This window comes from Triticum dicoccoides, chromosome 2A (genome assembly GCF_002162155.2).
Source record: "Triticum dicoccoides isolate Atlit2015 ecotype Zavitan chromosome 2A, WEW_v2.0, whole genome shotgun sequence".
NCBI classification, from domain to species: domain Eukaryota; kingdom Viridiplantae; phylum Streptophyta; class Magnoliopsida; order Poales; family Poaceae; genus Triticum; species Triticum dicoccoides.
Window position 1 is genome coordinate 748,733,074 of NC_041382.1, and position 19,208 is coordinate 748,752,281.

Consider the following 19,208-nt stretch of genomic DNA (forward strand, 5'->3'; position numbering starts at 1 on the left):
CACATAACATATCTTGTAACAAAAATGTGAGCTATCTTTTTGTATGTCTCAAATTGGAATCGAACCTGAATACATCATCAAGGTTGCAAAAAAGAGTATTTATGTATGTTTTTTGCTCAAGCACATGTAGTGAGTCTGAAAAGAAAATGCAAAACATCCTTCAACAGGACCAAGAACTTTCCCAAGTCTTTTCTCTCATTTTTTTCTTCCTAGAGGTTGAGTTGCGTTGCTTGGGCATTTCTTGGATCATTTGTCATCATGGCTCTCCAGTATGCACAAGTTGGTACAGTATGCCCCACCTCGGAGCAGAATTGACATGTAGGCGGTGTTGTTGCCGCCTTTGTTGCAGCTTTTAGGGGTCCACACGTCTGCACGTTGTGACCTTCTTCTTTGCAGAACTTGCAACGAATACTTCTTTTTTCAGATTTTGGCTTCACTGCTGGCATTGGCTTCTTCTCTTCTTGTTTTGACTTCTTCTTCTGCTTATCATCTAGCTGCTCCACCAGAGTCTTCTTCCTCTTCTCTCTTTCAGTTGGTCGGCCTTTCTTTGGGACACGTGCTAGGTTTCGTAGCATCTCTGCGCTTTGAGGCTGTGGTAAGCCATCACTCAACGCTCCCGTTGCAGCAGCAGGTTGCGTTGGGGGTTCACTGCGCTGCGTTGCTTGTTGTTCTGGCAGTACCCCTCTTTTCGCCGCTGCTATAGCAGGCTCAAGAACTTTTATTGCTTCATCTAATATCTTGTATGCATCATCATTGCAACATGCATCAGAGGCGAGCCATGTCAACCTTCGGCACAAGGAGTTGTATTTGAGCGTGTTTGTCGAGGGGTGCCCAAATTCCAGCAATCGCCCAGTTCTGGCCATGCTTGTTGTTGCTGCTTCGGACCACCTTTCCAACAAGTATTGTTGTGGAATAACTTGCACATTGAGGTGCACCATCACCCTTATTATGTGGGCGCAAACCAGGCCATTCATCTCAAAGTAGTGGCAACTACATTGGAACACCCCTTCATCCATCATAACACGCACAGAGAAGAGCTTTGGGTTCTCATATAAGCTTGATGTTAGATTGAACATGAGGCCTCGCCCTTGGTACTCAGCCTCTTGGTTGATAATGTAGCCCGTAGACGCAGTCACTTGTTTCTGAAACTTGCCAAAGACGTTGCGTGTGTAGTAATCAGCAGCTTGGCCCTCAATATTGTATCTGCAACATCACAAAAGGAAGCAAAGTTCTCAAAACAAATCATGAAAAAACATATTTTTTGGATTTTTTTGCTTTGCTATAGTGAAGTTGGCCTACCGAGAGTATAGTGGAGGAGCCGTCGTTTCACCAGTGAACCCAGCATTGTCCTCACGATCAAGCACAGTTTCCTGGCACAGTTCATACTGTTGCACAAACCTCCATACAGAATCATCTGGACGAATCATTGTCTTGAAATATGAGTTCAGCCCCTCGGACCTGCCTGTCGTGCTTGTGAACGGGAAGAATTGTTCTTGAAGTATGCCGGAGCCCACGTATGTCTTGTTCACCACATGTTCTTCAAGTGTTTGTTTTCAGCAACTTCGAAACACTCCAACATGTGCTGCCATGTTTCCTCAAATTCTTCAACCGTTTCAGAGTTGTTAATACAAGTGTAAAACACATCTGCAAACGCCTCATCTCTAAGCAGCCTCCCCAACTTAGAAGCGCGTTGCCAAACACATGAAACTTGCAACATCTATGGCAAGTATTTGGGAGCACCTGCTCTATAGCTGTTGCCATTGCTTGGTCCTGGTCAGTCATTATGTTCTTTGGATGCTCATTGTCCATTGCAACCATCCATTACTCAAAGACCCACTTGAACGTTTCAATAGTCTCATCCGGCAACAAAGCACACCCGAGTGAAATGGTTTGGAGGTGATTGTTGATACCAACTATAGGACCAAAGGGCATGTTGTATCTGTTAGTGCCGAAAGTTGTGTCAAAGAACACGCAATCTTTATATTTCGGGTACAACGCCCTTGTCCTCCCATCAACCCAAAACAATGCAGTGACAGAGTTCGTTGCAGGATCTTTTTGCTTCGCAAAGAAAAACTCTGGATTCTCGACCTTCCTCCTCTCAAAGTACTTCACTGTCATATCCATGTCCTGTTGTGTTATCGCTTCCCGAAGCTTTGCACATTCATTCGCAACATCCCTCTTCACGTACGGCAGTATCCTAGGGTCACCTCCATGTATCCTACCAAGGAAACTCATGCAATCTGAATTTGACAGGTTAATATCATGCAACGTCAACAAGAGTTCGTAATCTTCAGCAGGTATTTTGCGGTGCGAGCGGTAGTATCTAACACGCTCTGGTTGTTGCATCAGTGGATGTGTATGCTCTGCAACAAAGCAAGTGACTGTCAATCTCCCCTCCCTAATCCCAACAATCATGTGTGCCTTACAATCATGACGGAGAATCCTGTTTTTCTGACGCGTTCTTGTCACATCCATTTCAGCACCAGGGCGCCTGCTGGAGTTGCTTGTGTCTGTTGCAATGCTCTCTGAGGTGCTACTTGTTTCCGGTTTATCGGGCTTTCTAGCGTGCACACACCCAAAGACCCTCTTGATCATTATTGCATCCTCTTGCTTCTGTCCTCTCTTTTGGCTGTACTTTGTAGAAGATATATGTGTGCCAAATCCCAAGTTGAAGGCATACTCATTGTAGAATTTCTGGGCATCCTCAAATGTGTGAAACACCATGCCAACATAGGGCGATAGTGGCTATGATGAAACATCTCCATCATCTGAATCATCTTGCATCACATCATCAGCATGCAACAATCCCTCTGAATCTTCATGATTATCGACAGAAAAGTTCTCTTGGACATAGCTCTCTTCCCCTTCAGCACCAGCTCCCTAAAATAAGGCACATGTTTTTTCATGTAAATAGAGAGGTCTTGGTTGAAAGTATTATTTTCCTATAGTTGCTATCAACAGTTATATTTGTTGTTTCAGAAATTCAGGTACACAAATACATTTATCAACGGTTTTTCAGCTTCATTTACACACAAATTTTCAGTCAATGGCCTTTTCTCACATAAGCACACACATTCAAAATCGTATCATAGGTTGATAAATATCAACTAACAGAGAGGATCATGTTTTGCAGAGATAGAGCAAGCACACATGTGTGCTTGGTATTTGCCTTGGTTCCACTCACACACATGAAACAAATTTGAATTTCTAGCTGCCACACACATAAAACAAATAGAAAATCCTACCTATGTTTCTGATACATAGGGTTTTCCATGAGTTTCAGAGACACACGAGTGTTCATGTTTTTTCAGAGTCAGAGACACATAAGTGTTCATGTTTTTCAGAGACTCACACACACGAAACAAATTTGAATTTCTAGCTGCCACACACATGAAACAAATAGGAAATTCTAGCTATGTTTCTGATACATAGGTTTTCAATGAGTTTCAGAGACACACAAGTGTTCATGTTTTTTCAGAGTCAGGAAACTCACCCAGCTGCCCTGATTTGATCTGGTAGAAGTTGTTTCAGGAAACACAACCGGAGGGTTGGTGAACCAGGATGATACTCCAGCTCGCGGAGGAAGCCCCGTGGCCGCGGTCGGAGCTGAGAACGACGGCCGCGGCTGTTCTCCAAGAGGCGGCCCCCGGCGAGCTCGATCTGCGTCGGATCCCAGCATCTGCCGCGCGATGTGGTGCGCCATGTTGTTGCAGGAATTTCGCGCTGAAGGACTAGGTGCCCCCGCACGCCGGCAACAACAATTTTTTGCGGTGGTGGCGAGTGCCACCGCGCTTGGGCGGAGCTGTGCCTGATGGACGGCGGACAGGGGATTCTGTTTCTGAAACAGAGCGACTGTTGCAGGAAATAACGACCTGATCAGTTGTGGGCGGTGGTTTCATCCGACGGCTGTTAGGTGGCTAATCCAACGACTCTCCAGGCGGCGGATGATTCTAACACATCCGCCGGCGGACGCGTAGTGGTTCCCTTTAGAAAAGGGAAACACTTAACAATGACCCCCGCTGATTTTGATTGCTGGCACTCGATAAGCATGTCGTTGGCAGTGTGGAATTTCCCCCACCGTTGCTCATCAAAAGAAAACGTGTAGGTGCAGGTGACCCCACAATCGCAAAACTCCACATAAGCATTTAAGTAAAAACCTTACCTAACCTTGTGTAGGTGCAGCATTGCTTTTGACTCTCTCTCTCTTACTTTTGCTTTTTGTATCACCTATTATTCCGGATATTGCTTTCTGAGCCCGTGCTCAGATGATCCTGAAATCAGGGTTGTCCAATAGGATGGGGATCTGTGCCGCCCATGGTATTTTCTCTCCGTATATCATAGCTATCGTAGTAAAAAAGACCAGGTTGCAGGCGCATTAAATATGACAGCAGCTCGTCCTGTACAGGCGGAACAGCTAATCCGCCCACGGCTCAGCCAATATCCTATCCAGATTGAGCCGTCTCCGTCAGTTGCATGCACGCGCAAACAAACCACTGGCTGTCAGGCAGAGATAGAGCGTTCGTCCTCCAAACAGATTCTATGTTACGGAGTGTTGTGTATTCTAATCCAGGATGGCAAAGCAGAAAAACTTTTTACGCTTATATATACAAGAAACTGGGGTTGACAATCGGAAAGCAACACATACACATTGGCATCACACTTTTTAATGCACTCCCGAATTCTTCCTTGCGTCAGGACGGACACCGCACAGAGAACTGAAAGAAGAGTGCTCTGCCCGCGTACACCATTGCTTTGATCCTCCCCAACGGATTCAACTTCCTCGACAGCATACATTATGTCAGATCCGTCGTCCACATCCGAGTCACCACCATCATCGTCAGCCAACGCTCCGGTGCCTGGATCGTCCTCGCCGAAACCTTCTTCCAGGGATGCATCTTCTATCTTGTCGTCCCGCTCCTGCTTGAAGATCATAACCGGGCGGGGTTCCAGTTGTACCACCTCCCACTGAAAATGCAAGGAGTTCTGTAGCCGTCTCCGAAGTGTAGTTGTCCACGACCTGTACTATTGCGTCAACGGAATGACCTGCTTACTCCCTGAACCAGAAGAGACTAAGCAGAGTCCACGTACGGACGTACTTGCACGTCCTTATCCTCGCGTTCATCGCAGCCATCCATCGTCTCATCATCGTAGTTTGTGGTTCACAACCTTGTGGAATTCAGATCTGAACTCATTCTTCATTGTGTACAAAGGACCTAGGCACTCCTTAGCCTTTTTGAGTGTCTGGATACAGTTGCTGATTGGCACCTCCATAGCTCTGTTCAGATATGCAAAGTTTGACAATCACTAGTCAGCATGGGAAAACTTATGCAAAATTAATGATACCAACATACTACATACAGTTATGAACCTGTGAGGATTGTTTTCGGGGCTCGGCCACCAATCATGGAAAGGAACTTAGTGAATGCCCATTTGAAACTTTCGATCTGCTTGTCCCTCATTAGAACCCCTACCAAAATAATGCACTGGAAATGGTTGTTCACCCCAACAAATGCCCGAATGGCATGTCGTACAGATTCGTCCTGTGCGTCGTGTCAAAAGTGACTACATCACCAAACTACCGGTACTGCATGCGACTGTTCCCATTTGTCCACATCAAATTCTTGATCTTGCTCGGGCTTCAATAACTCGACATGTAGTGTATGGGTCACCAGCAACAATATGGGCGAAAACAACCAAAGTTGTCCTCACATCATCATCTGCCTGCTCATGACTAATCTTCCACATATGTTCCGCAAAGTACTCTTTGAGAATGGTACTTTCTCAACAGATCCGAAGAGACTGCAAATGATGTTGTACAATTTTCAATCTGCCAAGTTCAGGTTTGATCACACTTTTCATGGGCTCATCCGTGAATTTCCAAAGAGACTGTTCCAACGCACTCATTCTCAATGCACACGGAGTTCTGTCTGGTGGTGCACTGCCCAGCCACAACCTGAAATTAGCACGGAACAAATTCACTTTCCAAACATAATGAACATCTGTATAACCAGACGACATGTATTTATACAGAGGAAATATCGTACACACAACATTGTTATCGACGCTAACAATTGCATCAATGATCCATTCTATCGGGCAAATGCCTCGCACTTTAAACATAGAGTGTGGAAGCAGTTGCTGCTTGCAACTGACGCACAGCTTAAATCGATAAAAACAGACTCTGGTGCTTCCAGGTTCACACTCCCGGTGGATTGCGCAGAACGCACTGGATAAGTTGGCAGGGTTGGACAAGAACTCTGCAGGTACACGTGAAGATGACAGTCCGTATGGAGTCATTCGGAGACGCTGCTGTGGAATGATTTGATGACCCCAAAATTTGGAAGAAAGCTGCCCAGAAACAAGCTGCTCAAGGTGCATTATGGTGTCTTAAGTGCCTTGGTCATGTGAAATTATCCTGGATGTGCTCAATCAGGTTGCCTGATTGAACTTGTGAAATAATCCTAGATATGAGAAATATCAAGTTGTCAGCTGATGCGTATGCATGACTGAACCAGTTTCTCCGTGTCAGCTCTATAAACCCTCTGTATTAGCAAACCTGTTCGTGTTATCATGGAGGAAAGAGCACCCTTCGTGTACGCTATTTGTTTTCCGGTCACAATGCTATTGTTTTATACTGACGATGTTGCCTACAGGCCCTTCGCCGGCGCCACCGCCGCCGCCGCCGCCGCCTTCATGCTGCGCCCAGCCTGACCCAACATTGGAATCCGCCGGCATAGCAGTTTGGGCATGACGGCGCGGTAGCGGCACGAGGGACACCGGACCTGAGTGGGAACCTGCAAATCTATGCCCAGTCACCAGTGATGGCGGCGTGCGAGTGGGGGGATCACCAAAATCGTGGACCGAGATCTCCTCCCACAAAGAAAACAAGCAATCCAAACTCCAAAGACGAACAAACACAGGGAAACTCACCGGTCCAGGGGTTCCATCAGCAACTCCAGCCCGTAGCCACGCCGCCGGAACAAGTAGAAGCCGCCGCCGACAGCACGGGACCGAGGTTTCTCGAATATGTCGTGGATCTCAGTCGTGGACTACCGTCCTGGACCACGGCTCGAATTACTCGACGCGTTCTGGTCCACGGCTCAAGACGGCGCTCCGACGGAGAGACGTCCCACGCTACGAAAATGGCCCACCCATGGGCACTATTGCGGTCCGTATACCACGAGTATCCCTAATATTCTAGGGCCCTGCTCTGACGCGTCAGACTGAATTTTTACGATCCCAACGCATGAACCAGCGATGACGATTTCGAGAGCATCTAGGCCCGAGCACCAAATCGCCCTGTCCGTATTATTCGTTCATCTTCGGCTGTTTCATCAGAGCATCTCCAACAGACCCCAAACGTGCCTCGCGCAAAAAACAGCTTTGCCGCGTGCCCATCGTCTGATTTGGCGCGGCGCGCAGCGCTGACTCCAGCAGCCGCACTAAAATGCAGCGCGCGCGCCGCTTCAACAGCGCGCAAAAATGCAGCACACGCGCTCATTTTTACAACATTTACGGAAGCATAGATAAATATTAAGATAATAAAAAACGATAAATTGCATAGATAAAAAATGATACAAAGGTATTTTATATCGGTGCAACTAGATAGATAGTTCGAAAGCATAGATAGATAGAATTACGGTGCAACTAGATAGAAACTACTACGGCATACATAGATAGAAACTACTCCAAGTCGCTACCATCATCACCATCCTCGTCGGTGTTGTCCAAGATATCGAGCCATATGTCGTCCCAACATTCATTGTCTGACATGAAGATCGACCTCCCACCTGCTTCAACGATATTGCACTGCGCATTCGCCAATGCCTTCCGCCGACGCCGGTCCGCCCGCTCCGCGCGGCGCCTTGCCGTCCTCTCCGCCCAGTAGGCACGCTCGTCGGCGACGTCCTCCAGGTGGCGACGGCGGCACTCCGCCATGGCTCGCTCGTCCTCCTCGGCGATGAGGAGGCGGCGGCAGCGCCGAACGTAGTCGGCACGGTCCATGTCAGTGATGAGACGCGGTGGAGGGGCGACGCGCTGCGCCTGCTCGCGCGTGAAGACGTCCCGGAAGTTCATCTGCGACCGGGGCCTATCCAAGCGCCACGCCGCCGCGTCGTACGCGCGGGCCGCCTCGTACGCGCTCCGGAACGACCCGAGGCCGAGCCGGACGTCGCCGGACCGGATCTCGGCGGAGTACCAGCCGTTGGGGCGCTCACGGATGCCGCGGTGGCCCGGCGGCGCGGCGGCATGGTGGCGCGATGGTGACGCGGAAAGCGGCGAAGCGGCGAGGTGGCAAAGCGGCGAGGTTGCGAGGGGAGGACGCGTGGCGAGCGCGGCATTTTATAGGCGCACGCGAAGTGGCGCGCCAAGCGCCGCGTGCCGCTTTCTCCCGCGCGCGGTAAGTTCCCGCTACCGCTGAAGCGCGCGGAACCATCCGGCGCGCGCTAAAACCAAATTTTATCATGCGGGCGCGTCTTTTGCCGCATCTGTTGGAGATGCTCTCAGTTTTGGTGTATCCGGCACGTGGCCTTTATCTTTACGTCCTAGGTAGTGTCAATTGCAGTATCATGGCGCGGCACAGATTCACCGGAGGACTATCTACAGGAGATTCCCGGTACATTACAAATCGTCCGATCCGTCTCCGTCGACAAGTTGTGTGGTCTGCATGTCCTGCCTGCACATGGACTGGCGTACGTACTGCCAAATATAATGAAGGCGCGGTGCATCCGTGTGGTGCCCAGCTCCACCCACTCGCCATAGCCAGCGGGCAATTCAACCTGGCAACTGCGACCTCCGTCACCCCACCCCGGCCGCCATGTCGCCCGTGAGGATCATCGACGCGAGCTATGTCGGCGTGCCGGAGACCGCCGCGACTCCGCGGGGGCCGATCAGGTTCACCGCGATGGAGGCGCTCTGGGTCGTCTTCCCGGTGCTGCAGCACGTCCTGCTCTACGAGGCCGACCACGACATGCCGCCCTTCGACGCCATTCTCGAGTCCCTCCGCTCCTCCCTCGCGGCCACTCTTGGCAGCTTCGCGCCGCTTGCCGGCAAGCTGGTCCACCTCGAGGAGACGGGGGACGTCGGCGTCAGCTGCTCTGCCTCCGACGGCGTCCGGTTCGTCGTCGCGGAGTGCGACGCAGACATCGGACGCCTGGCTGGCGACGAGGAGCACGACCTGCGGGTGCTCGAGGGGCTCGTGCCGGAGGTGGACATGAGCCAGTTGCCGGCCCCCGTGCTGGCCGTGCAGGCCACGCGCTTCCAGGGCGGCGTGGCGGTGGGCGTGACGGTGCACCACGGTGTCGCGGATGGCCGGGCGCTGTGGACGTTCGTTGAGGCGTGGGCGGCGGTGTGTAGGGGAGAGACGCCGGCCACGACGCCGTGCTTCGACCGCTCGCTCGTCAAGCTGCCCGGCGGCGAAGAGCTGGCCAGGAGCGTCCTACGGAAGGTGGCCCCGAATTTGCCTTCGGTACGTGGTTGCTCTCTTTCATGTCTTCGACGTTCGAACTGGGATTTTCGTGGGCTCAGAGGAATCAATATTCTTATGCGCAGGTGGCACCAGCGTCGTCCCTGGTTGAAGAACGAAAGCGGTTCACCCGTCGAACGTTCACCCTGGACGCGGGGGGCATCCAACGCCTCAAGCAACGCATCGTCCATCTAGCAGAATCCCACGGCGCGCCCCTGCCTCGCCCGCCGTCAACTTTCACGGCCGTCGTCGCGCTCGCCTGGACGTGCTTCGCCCGGTGCAAGCCATTCTACCCAGAGGACGACGCGCAGCTCTTCTTCTTCGCCGACACCCGCGACCGCCTTGATCCGCCCGTCGATGCAGGGTACATCGGTGCGTGCCTCACCGGGTCCCTATCGAAGCTCCCCGTGCCGGAGCTTCGTGGTGACCACGCCTTGGCAGCCGCGGCGTCAGAGGTCCAGGACAAGATCAACAAGGTGAAGGAGGCCCCTGTTGCTGGGTGGAACTTCTTCACGCTCATCGCCGATGCCTGCCTGGACCGTATCATGAACATATCGGGCTCGTCGGGATTTAGAGCATATGAGGTCGCCGACTTCGGGTGGGGGAAGCCGAGGCGAACAGAGCCCATTACGATGAACCACGACGGTCAGGTGGCGCTGATGCGTAGCAGGGACGGGCAGGGCGTCCAGGTGTCGGTGTCGCTGCTCCAACCGGCGCATATGGATGCGTTCAAGTCTAGTTTCCTCGAGCTGCTCAAGTGACGATTCTTTTTCAAAGATACTAGTTTCGTTTCTTTTTAGTTTGCACATAAAATCTGTCTGAAGTTAAACTTTGCAAAGCTGGTTCAACTTTATAGAAAAGTTTCAAGCATTCACTTTACGAAATCAATATCGTTAGATGCATCATCAAATTAGCTTTTATATTATATACGTAGCTTTTGTATTATATATGTTGGTAATTTTAAATATAAATTTGGTCAAACTTTTTATAGTTTAATTTCAAGCAAATATTATACGCGAAGTAGAAAAGAAATGGTGGTGGGAGTACCTATCTGGGTCAATTCAAATTAATAGGCTTATAAATTTTTGATGGAGAATGCAAATAGAAACACGCTTATGAATATCATTACTGAAGAAACTGACATAAGCTGTGAACCTCAGTGTTGCTCGTCTATGGAAAGGAAAGTTGTAGTTGACCGGTGTCTCAGGTTGCGTGGTTCGGTTTGACACTTCGTCTGGGTCTGGGCACCAGCTGAGGTTCGTGTACTCCCTCTGTCTAAGTGTATAGGAGGGTACTTGGATACGTTTTAGTCCCATGATTAAAAGTAGTGGGACTAAAATTTGTTAGTCTTCATGCTTGGATCCAAATATTAAAGAGACTAAAATTAAGTTAATGAATATTTATTATTCTTCAAACCTTCCAATTCAAAACTCGCATGTGTTAAAGAAAAGGACTTAAATGAGGAGAGAGAGGACTAATTCACATTTTAGTAGGGGTACCCCTGACTAAAAAAATTTAGTCTCAAGACTAGTTTTAGCCCCTCTTTAGTTAGGGATGTACTTGGAACTTTAGTCTCTTAAAGAGCCTATTTTTAGTCAGACTAAAATAAGTCTCTTGGATAACCATCTAAGTTACCATAGGTTATGCACCGCAACCAAGACGGAGGGAAAAACGAGAGAACTTAATGTCTTTTCCTAATTAATAACATTGCATGCAATGAACTAACCACTGCATGTCATGATTGTTAGTCTCAAGTCATTAAAAATATGCATGGTCTACGTCTTTTATTGGTTGATATGTCATGAAACAAAAAACAAAAAAGGAGTTAATGTATCGTGGCTAAGTGTTTTGGAATGATTTGATTTTCGTACGATGACTTACATACCTAGACGGACGTGGCTAAGTGTTTTGGAATGATTTGATTTTCGTACTATAGGGAGTACCATAAAATCGTTCATGTCCATTAGTTTTGCTAACTTTGGGTGGGGGAAGGCGAGGCGAACGGAGCCGATTACGATGAACCCGACAGCTAGGTGGCGCTAGTGCGCAGCAGGGCGTCCAGGTGTCGGTGTCGCTGCCGCAACCGACACATATGCATGGGTTCAAATGTTTGAAGGAGGATGAAATTTTTTTTTCGAACGATAGCAGGAGAGCTGCTATATTCATTAATCAGAGAGAAAGAGAGTATCTAAAACTCATCTAGATGAGACGTAATTTGGTCTCATTCACCTGAAAAATAAGAATGGATGCAACCCACGTCAGCACACACGCATCTTATAGCATCACATCCAATGACTATAAAAGATGAATGAGACCAAATTAAATCTCATCTAGATGAGTTCTAGCAAAACTGGAGAGAAATGGTACAAAGAGATCGCACGGTTAATTAAAGGAAAATCGGGCTAAAACCCTAACAAACGGGCAAACACTAGCTAACCTAGGTCAAGAGCACCGCAAGTCGCAACCACCGGCCAACGGCCAACTACAAGCTACTCTCCTGACAGCTACACAAACCCAAGCTCCACCTGCAGCCACACAAACTCCCGAAGGCCGTCTTCGAGGTCTCCAAAGTGACGCCTCCAAGGAGGAAGCGATATCGCAGACACCGCCGTCACCCGATCTGGCATAGCCAAATGTTAGGTTTTCACCCGAAGACCAATAGACACGAGATGTCGAGGTACATCAAGATCCACATCAGCCCCTTCAAGAAGGATAACGACATCCACAGACGCCGTTGCCGCCGGCATCGACAAGGTCGATGCGAGATTTTCATCCGGAGTCGAGCATTCCAACAGACCATCTCAACCTTCGGGGACACCCGAACGCCAACGAGCAAAAAGAAGGCCGAACACACATCACCGAGACCGAAATGAACGCCGGAGCTGGGCGGAAGCCACGCCGACTGGCCGTCCGCACCGCCGCGCGCAGGACAAGCTGGAACCCCGCCAGATTTGACCGACCCGCGCCGCCGCACGCAGGCACTGGGCGGAAAACGTCACGCACCGCCGCGCGCTGGATCTGGCCGAGACCGCGCCAAAACCTGAATGGCCCACGCTGCCGCTCGTCGGAACTGGCGGGAACACGCCAAATCAAGCAGGCTCGCACCACCGCGCTCTAGATCGGACAGGGGATGCGCCGAATCGGACTGGCCCGCGCCACCGTGCACGGGATCTGGGTGGAACCTCGCCAGGGAGGCCCCGCCCGCACCTCCTCCCGTCGCGAGCGTGTAGATGTAGCGCGGGCCAGGAGGAGCACCACCGAATCCAGCCAAATCAGGGAGAGAGCACCACCTTGACCGCGCAACCCGCCGCAGCCATCTCCTGCCGCGCGCCACCGCTGCAGCAAACCATCCGCCGCGCGCCGCCGAGGGCCACCGCGTCGCCCAGGGTTACCTCGCGAGCACGCGAGCCCCCGCGCCGCCTAGACCCTGTCCGCCATGGCCGCAGCAGCCAACCTCTTGCCGCGAGCCGCCGCCGTAGCAAGCCTCCCACCGCGTCGTGCACACGAGCCTTGGCGCCGCCATGGCCCCGCCCTGCGCCGTCCATGGTAGCCGCCCCACCAAGCTTGCAGACGAGCGAGATGAAAAGGCCTCGCCGCCACCTTCACCGGAGCCGGCGCGGGCTTTGCCTGACGCTCCTCCGGTGGTGGCGAGCCAAGGGAAGGGTTGAAAGGGGGGAAGGCGGCGCTGATCTAGGGTTTCCCCCGTGTCGCCAGGGAGGGCGACGCGGGGGACGAGAGCTGCCGAGCCAGTTAACCAGATATTAAGGAGGATGCAAATAGCAACACACGTGAGAAGATCACTGTTGAGGAAAATGACGTTATCGCTGACACTACGTAAAATGGCAATCGGTGGGCGTCCCCACGAATCCACGATTGCTCGTCAAACAAAAAAGCAAAGTCGTGATTGACGACGAGTGTCTCAGGTTGCGTAGTTGGGTTCGACACACACACTCTCTCTCTGGGTACCACATGCGCGTTGCCCAGCTGAGGCTTTCGTAGGATCATAAAATCGCTCCGGTTCACCAGTTTTTGATACCGCTGGCACGCCTAGCGCCACCGCATTATATCTATCATTATCATCATCAATGTTTATGTCCATCGCCTGCGAGTAGTAGGCTCCTGTCGTCCGCACGCGCGCACGCTCGGCTCCATAATCCTCACCGGCGACCGCGCAGCTCCCGATCTGGTCTGTCGGCCCCATGTCACCGGTGAGGATCGTCGAGTCGGCCTATGTCGGCGTGCCGGAGACCGCCGCGCCGCCGCCGGGGCCGATCAGGTTCACCGCGATGGAGGCGCTCTGGGTCGTCTTCCCGGTGCTGCAGCACGTCCTGCTCTACGAGGCCGGCGACGACATGCCGCCCTTCGACGCCATTCTCCAGTCCCTCCGCTCCTCCCTCGCAGCCACTCTGGGCAGCTTCGCGCCGCTCGCCGGCAAGCTGGTCCACCTCGAGGAGACGGGGGACGTCGGCATCAGCTGCTCCGCCTCCGACGGCGTCAGGTTCGTCGTCGCCGAGTGCGACGTCGACATCCGCCGCCTGGTCGGCGACGAGGAGCACGACCTGCGCGTGCTCGAGGCGCTCGTGCCGGAGGTGGACATGGACCGGCTGCCGACCGCCGTGCTGGCCGTGCAGGCCACCCGTTTCGAGGGCGGCGTGGCGGTCGGGCTGACGGTGCACCACGGCGCCGCCGACGGGCGGGCGCTGTGGACGTTCGTTGACGCGTGGGCGACGGCGTGCCGGGGCGAGACGCCGGCCGCCACGCCGTGCTTCGACCGCTCGCTCGTCAAGATGCCCGCCGGCGACGAGCTGGCCAGTGATGTTCTGCGGAAGTTCGCTCCCAATTTGCCCTCGGTACGTACGTGCTTCGTCTGTTTCATACTACTACTAAGCATCTTGATGTCTTCGTGTTGAATTTGAGTACTTTTAGAGCAGAAAGGTAGCACATCCAATCACAATCTTATACAGTACGTACAGAGACGCCGAAAGACTGAGGTGAAAAATCTAGATCAATTTTGCTGTAGATGGAGTGATGGTCCCATCACCTTTCAGAACCTTCTCTGAAAATTTGGTGTATTTGACACCGAAAATGCTAGACTTACAAACTGGCTACATTTCCAGGGGAGCAGATTAGTGTGAAAGTTCCTTACTTAAACTAATCTCCTCCCCTGAATTTAACTGGGTGGGGCTCCTGCCTTATTCTTCTCCAATCAATCTTTTCACATGTTCACATCCCCGGTAAGACTACCCATAGTAAGAGTAACATAAGCGATAACAAGACAAAATAGATAATATGATGAAGAAAAACATGTTTATATGAAATCTGAACGGGTTCATCCGGTTGGTTCGAACTGTTGTTAAAATGTATGCGGCTACGGTTGAATGACGGCCTCTCGCATCCGTGTCGGACTGGCCTTGTCCGCGGAAATTTGTGGCTTCCTGTTGGAAATGCCCTCACAAAGACTAGTAACATATGGCTCCTCACATGTTACTAGTCTAAGTTACTCTCCATTATGATTAGTCTAAGATACGCAACAGATAATTACATAGGTGTAGCATTACTCATTTGACACCTTACATGTTCCTAACCGCAGGTGGCACTAGCATCATCGGTCTTCGAAGACCGAAAGCGGCTCACTCGCCGAACGTTCACCTTGGACGAAGGAGACATCCAACGCCTGAAGCAGCGCATTGTCCACCTCAATGAGTCGGGCGGCACGCCCCTGCCTCGCCCGCCGTCTGCTTTCGCGGCCGTCGTCGCGCTTGCGTGGACATGCTTCGCCGGGTGCAAGTCCTTCTCCTTGGACGACGACGTGTGGCTCTTCTTCTTCGCCGACATCCGCGAGCGCCTTGACCCTCCCGTCGGCGCAGGGTACATCGGCTCATGCCTCACCAAGTGCTTGGCAAGGCTCCCCGCCCGGGAGCTTCATGGCGAGCGCGCCCTGGCGGTTGCGGCGTCGGCGGTCCAGGACGAGATCAACAAGATGAAGGAAGACCCTATCGCTGGGTGGAATTTCTTCTCGTTCGATCCCATGCCTTCCATGGACCGGCTGATGAACATATCAGGATCGTCGGGCTTTAGTGCCTACCAGATCGCCGACTTCGGGTGGGGGAAGCCAAGGCGAACAGAGCCGATTAGGATGAACACGGACGGTCAGGTGGCACTCATGGGCAGCAGGGACGGCCGGGGTGTGCAGGTCTCAGTGGCACTCCTCCAAGCGGCACAAATGGACGAGTTCAAATCTAACTTTCTGGTGCTACTTGAGTGACAATTTTTGTTCTCAAAAAGACCTACTTAGGTCAATTCAAAACAGTACACACAAATGTTTTATAAAGATTATTTATACATTATAATTGAATTGTTTATTTAACTAAGAGATCCTTATTTCGAAGTTGCGGATCTTTAGTTGTTGGTTCTTTATCTTACTAGAAAGGCTGAGCGTGCTTCTCCGTGCACTTTGTGTGGTTGAGATTTCATAAAGACAAAAATTGACTTGGCACGTGTCGAAGATGATAAAATGTCTTTTTATAATGCGATGTCTCAATGGGCTTTCTTGCTTATGTGATTACACTTCTTATATGTAGGAAAATTTCTTACGTTGGTGGCTACGTCAAGTGTAGACGCTTCTTTTTTTAGGCGGTGTAATAGTGCACATGACTAATGTGTTATTACAGCCTGATTGTTGCTGATTAATTTGAGAAATTCTTCATCCAATCTAAATAGTTGACCTGATCAAAATAATGAACCAAATCCAAAATTGAATAATCATAATTGAACGAGAGAGCTCCAAAATTAGGAAATGATAAATCGAAATTGAGCAGGCGATACACCGTTGGAAATGTACAACTTTTTTGTGTTCAATTCTTCTTTTTTCAAATTTGCGGCGGTTTAGATAATAAGAATACAAAATAACTAGGGAGATCTAGCTGAAAGAATCGATGTTAATATTTTCTTAATATTATACATACGCAGACGCTCATACACACACGCATACACTAATCCTATGAACGAACACACACATCTTATCCCTATGAGCACATTCAAGAGACTGGGCTGACACATCATCTCAAGATACAGGCACCTTCGTGGGAAAATATCTAGTGCTATCAAGGCTCAGGTGCTACTGTGATACGGTTTTCTGGCCCGTCAGATTCTCATATCAGATGGCTCCCAGTAACTCTGCAACATTTGTAAAAAAGCCTCTTAGGAGTTCAAAAATTACACGTAGGTCCAGCAGATCAAACAACTTCCAAATTCCGTCCGATATGAGAATCCGACGGACCAGGAGCCCGTATCATGGTAGCACATGAGTCTCGGTAGCACAAGATACTCTCCCGCACCTTCATAGCCAATGGGAATGTCTTCTCCGACTGAATGAACATCGCCGAAAAAACTGTTAATTTCACCACAAAGAACATTATCATGTGAGATAGTCTCAGTTCGCTAATACCATCTCAAGAAAAGACTAGTAGAAAACAGGGCTATGGTCCAGGCCGGCTCAGCCCATTTGTCCCGGTTCAGTGTAGAACCGGGACCAATGTGGGCATTGGTCCCGGTTCATGAGCCCAGGGGGGCGGCCGGGCCACGTGGGCCATTGGTCCCGGTTCGTCTGGACCTTTTGGTCCCGGTTGGTGGGACGAACCGGGACCAATGGGCCTCGCTCCTGGCCCACCACCATTGGTCCCGGTTGGTGGCTTGAACCGGGACCAAAGGCTCCCTTTTAGTCCCGGTTCATGCCACCAACCGGGACCAATGAGGTGCCTATATATACCCCCTCGCGCAAGAGCAGAGCACAGTGCTTTGTTTTTTCTGGCCGAGGGGGAGAGGGCTTTGTGGTGCTCTAGCTCACCTCCTATGCACATGAGGTGTTCGATGGAATGCCCGAGCCACACTACTTAAGCTTTCTCCTCTCGAAGCTCGACCTCCAAGCTCCATTTTCCTCGAGATTTGTCTAAATTTAGCGGTCCGTCACGCCCCGTCCCCGTCTTCACCGCCGTCGATCACCCGCGCCGATCTCATCACCGACACCATCGTGGTGAGCCTCTTGTTCTTATCTTCTTTCTGAAAGGAAAAATATATTTACTTGTATGTTTAGATAGATACTTGTATCACTTTTCTTACATTTATTATTGCATCTTATATAGTGCGATGGTTTTGGTATCCGCCCCCGTCGGCCCTCGTCTGTCTACGATTCGGATTTGGTATGTATATTATCTTTATAACTATTGGTTCATTTATTGTTTATGAAAATTATGCCGACCAACGTGACATAGATTTTATTTATCTAGGATGTATGTGAATCGGAAATGCCAACCGACCCTATTGTCGAGAGGTTAAATTTAGTTGAAGAAGAAAACAATTTGTTGAAGGAAAAAATAAAAAAAATTGAGGAGGAGAAGATGATATTGGAGTTGCATGTTGCGGATGTCGTTGATGATCACAAGATCAAGATGGATGCAATGCGCTTGAAGATTAGAAAGATTAGAAAATATGCCATTCATACCGAGGCTTGGTATCATTATGCTGTTGGATCAATTGTTACCTTGGTTGCGATTATGATCGCATTTGTTTTCGCATTGAAATGTTTTATATAGTTTCAATGTATGGTTTAATTAATTAGATGCTCTGGAGAGCTATATGTTGTTAGATGAGAACTATGTATGCACTTTGGTTTTAATGTGATGATGAACTTCTATTAATTTGGACACTTAATTATATATAATGCACGCAGATGAACTGGCAATGGATGTACGGTGACAGACACACCCGCGAGTACATTAAGGGCGTGCATGAGTTTCTCGATGCGGCTGAGGCAAACAAGCAGAATGGTTTTATGTGTTGTCCATGCACTGAATATGGGAATACGAGGTCTTACTCTAACCGGAAAATCCTTCACTCCCACCTGCTTTACAAGGGTTTCATGCCACACTATAATGTTTGGACGAGGCACGGAGAAATAGGGGTTATGATGGAAGACGGCGAAGAAGAAGAGTACGATGACAACTATGTGCCCCCTGAATACGGTGATGCTGCAACGGGGGGAGCTGGTGAAGATCAAGAGGAACCAGACGATGTGCCCAATGATGCTGCCACGGGTGAAGCTGCTGAAGATCAAGAGGAACCAGACGATGTGCCCGATGATGATGATCTCCGCTGGGTCATTGTCGATGCAAGGACGCAATGCATTAGTCAAAAGGAGAAGCTGAAGTTCGATCGCATGTTAGAGGATCACAAAAAAGGGTTATACCCCAATTGCGAAGATGGCAACACAAAGCTCGGTACCGTACTGGAATTGCTGCAGTGGAAGGCAGAGAATGCTGTGGCTAACAAAGGATTTGAGAAGCTACTGAAAATATTGAAGAAGAAGCTTCCAAAGGATAACGAATTGCCCGACAGTACATACGCAGCAAAGAAGGTCGTATGCCCTCTAGGATTGGAGGTGGAGAAGATACATGCATGCCGTAATGACTGCATCCTCTACCGCGGTGCATACAAGGATCTGAACGCATGCACGGTATGCGGTGCGTTGCGGTATAAGATCAGACGAGATGACCCTGGTGATGTTGACGGCGAGCCCCTCAGGAAGAGGGTTCCTGCGAAGGTGATGTGGTATGCTCCTATAATACCACGGTTGAAACGTCTGTTCAGAAACGCAGAGCATGCCAAGTTGATGCGATGGCACAGTGAGAACCGAAAGAAAGATGGGAAGTTGAGAGCACCCGCTGACGGGTCGCAGTGGAGAAAAATC

At 50.3% G+C, this 19,208-nt stretch overlaps 2 protein-coding genes and 1 pseudogene across 2 annotated transcripts; 2 read left to right on the plus strand and 1 right to left on the minus strand.

Moving 5' to 3' along the window:
- Positions 1 to 209: 209 nt before the first annotated feature.
- On the minus strand, positions 210 to 2,784 carry LOC119358298 (annotated as a pseudogene).
- Positions 2,785 to 8,756: 5,972 nt separating this feature from the next.
- On the plus strand, positions 8,757 to 10,337 carry LOC119356909 (phenolic glucoside malonyltransferase 2-like). The gene is made up of 2 exons (XM_037623899.1): positions 8,757 to 9,466; positions 9,550 to 10,337. The coding sequence occupies exons 1-2, from the start codon at positions 8,816 to 8,818 to the stop codon at positions 10,222 to 10,224; spliced, it is 1,326 nt and encodes a 441-aa protein (XP_037479796.1). The 5' UTR covers positions 8,757 to 8,815; the 3' UTR covers positions 10,225 to 10,337.
- Positions 10,338 to 13,493: 3,156 nt separating this feature from the next.
- LOC119356908 (phenolic glucoside malonyltransferase 2-like) lies at positions 13,494 to 15,851 on the plus strand. The gene is made up of 2 exons (XM_037623898.1): positions 13,494 to 14,313; positions 15,054 to 15,851. Exons 1-2 carry the CDS (start codon positions 13,663 to 13,665, stop codon positions 15,726 to 15,728), a joined length of 1,326 nt encoding a protein of 441 aa, XP_037479795.1. The 5' UTR covers positions 13,494 to 13,662; the 3' UTR covers positions 15,729 to 15,851.
- Positions 15,852 to 19,208: the final 3,357 nt, after the last annotated feature.

Excerpts from the sequence above, each read along its gene's own strand:
- LOC119356909 (XM_037623899.1), top strand. The coding sequence starts at position 8,816 with ATGTCGCCCGTGAGGATCATCGACGCGAGCTATGTCGGCGTGCCGGAG. Across the intron at positions 9,467-9,549 it reads TGGCCCCGAATTTGCCTTCG|GTGGCACCAGCGTCGTCCCT; the intron begins GTACGTGGTTGC and ends TCTTATGCGCAG.
- LOC119356908 (XM_037623898.1), top strand. The coding sequence starts at position 13,663 with ATGTCACCGGTGAGGATCGTCGAGTCGGCCTATGTCGGCGTGCCGGAG. Across the intron at positions 14,314-15,053 it reads TCGCTCCCAATTTGCCCTCG|GTGGCACTAGCATCATCGGT; the intron begins GTACGTACGTGC and ends TCCTAACCGCAG.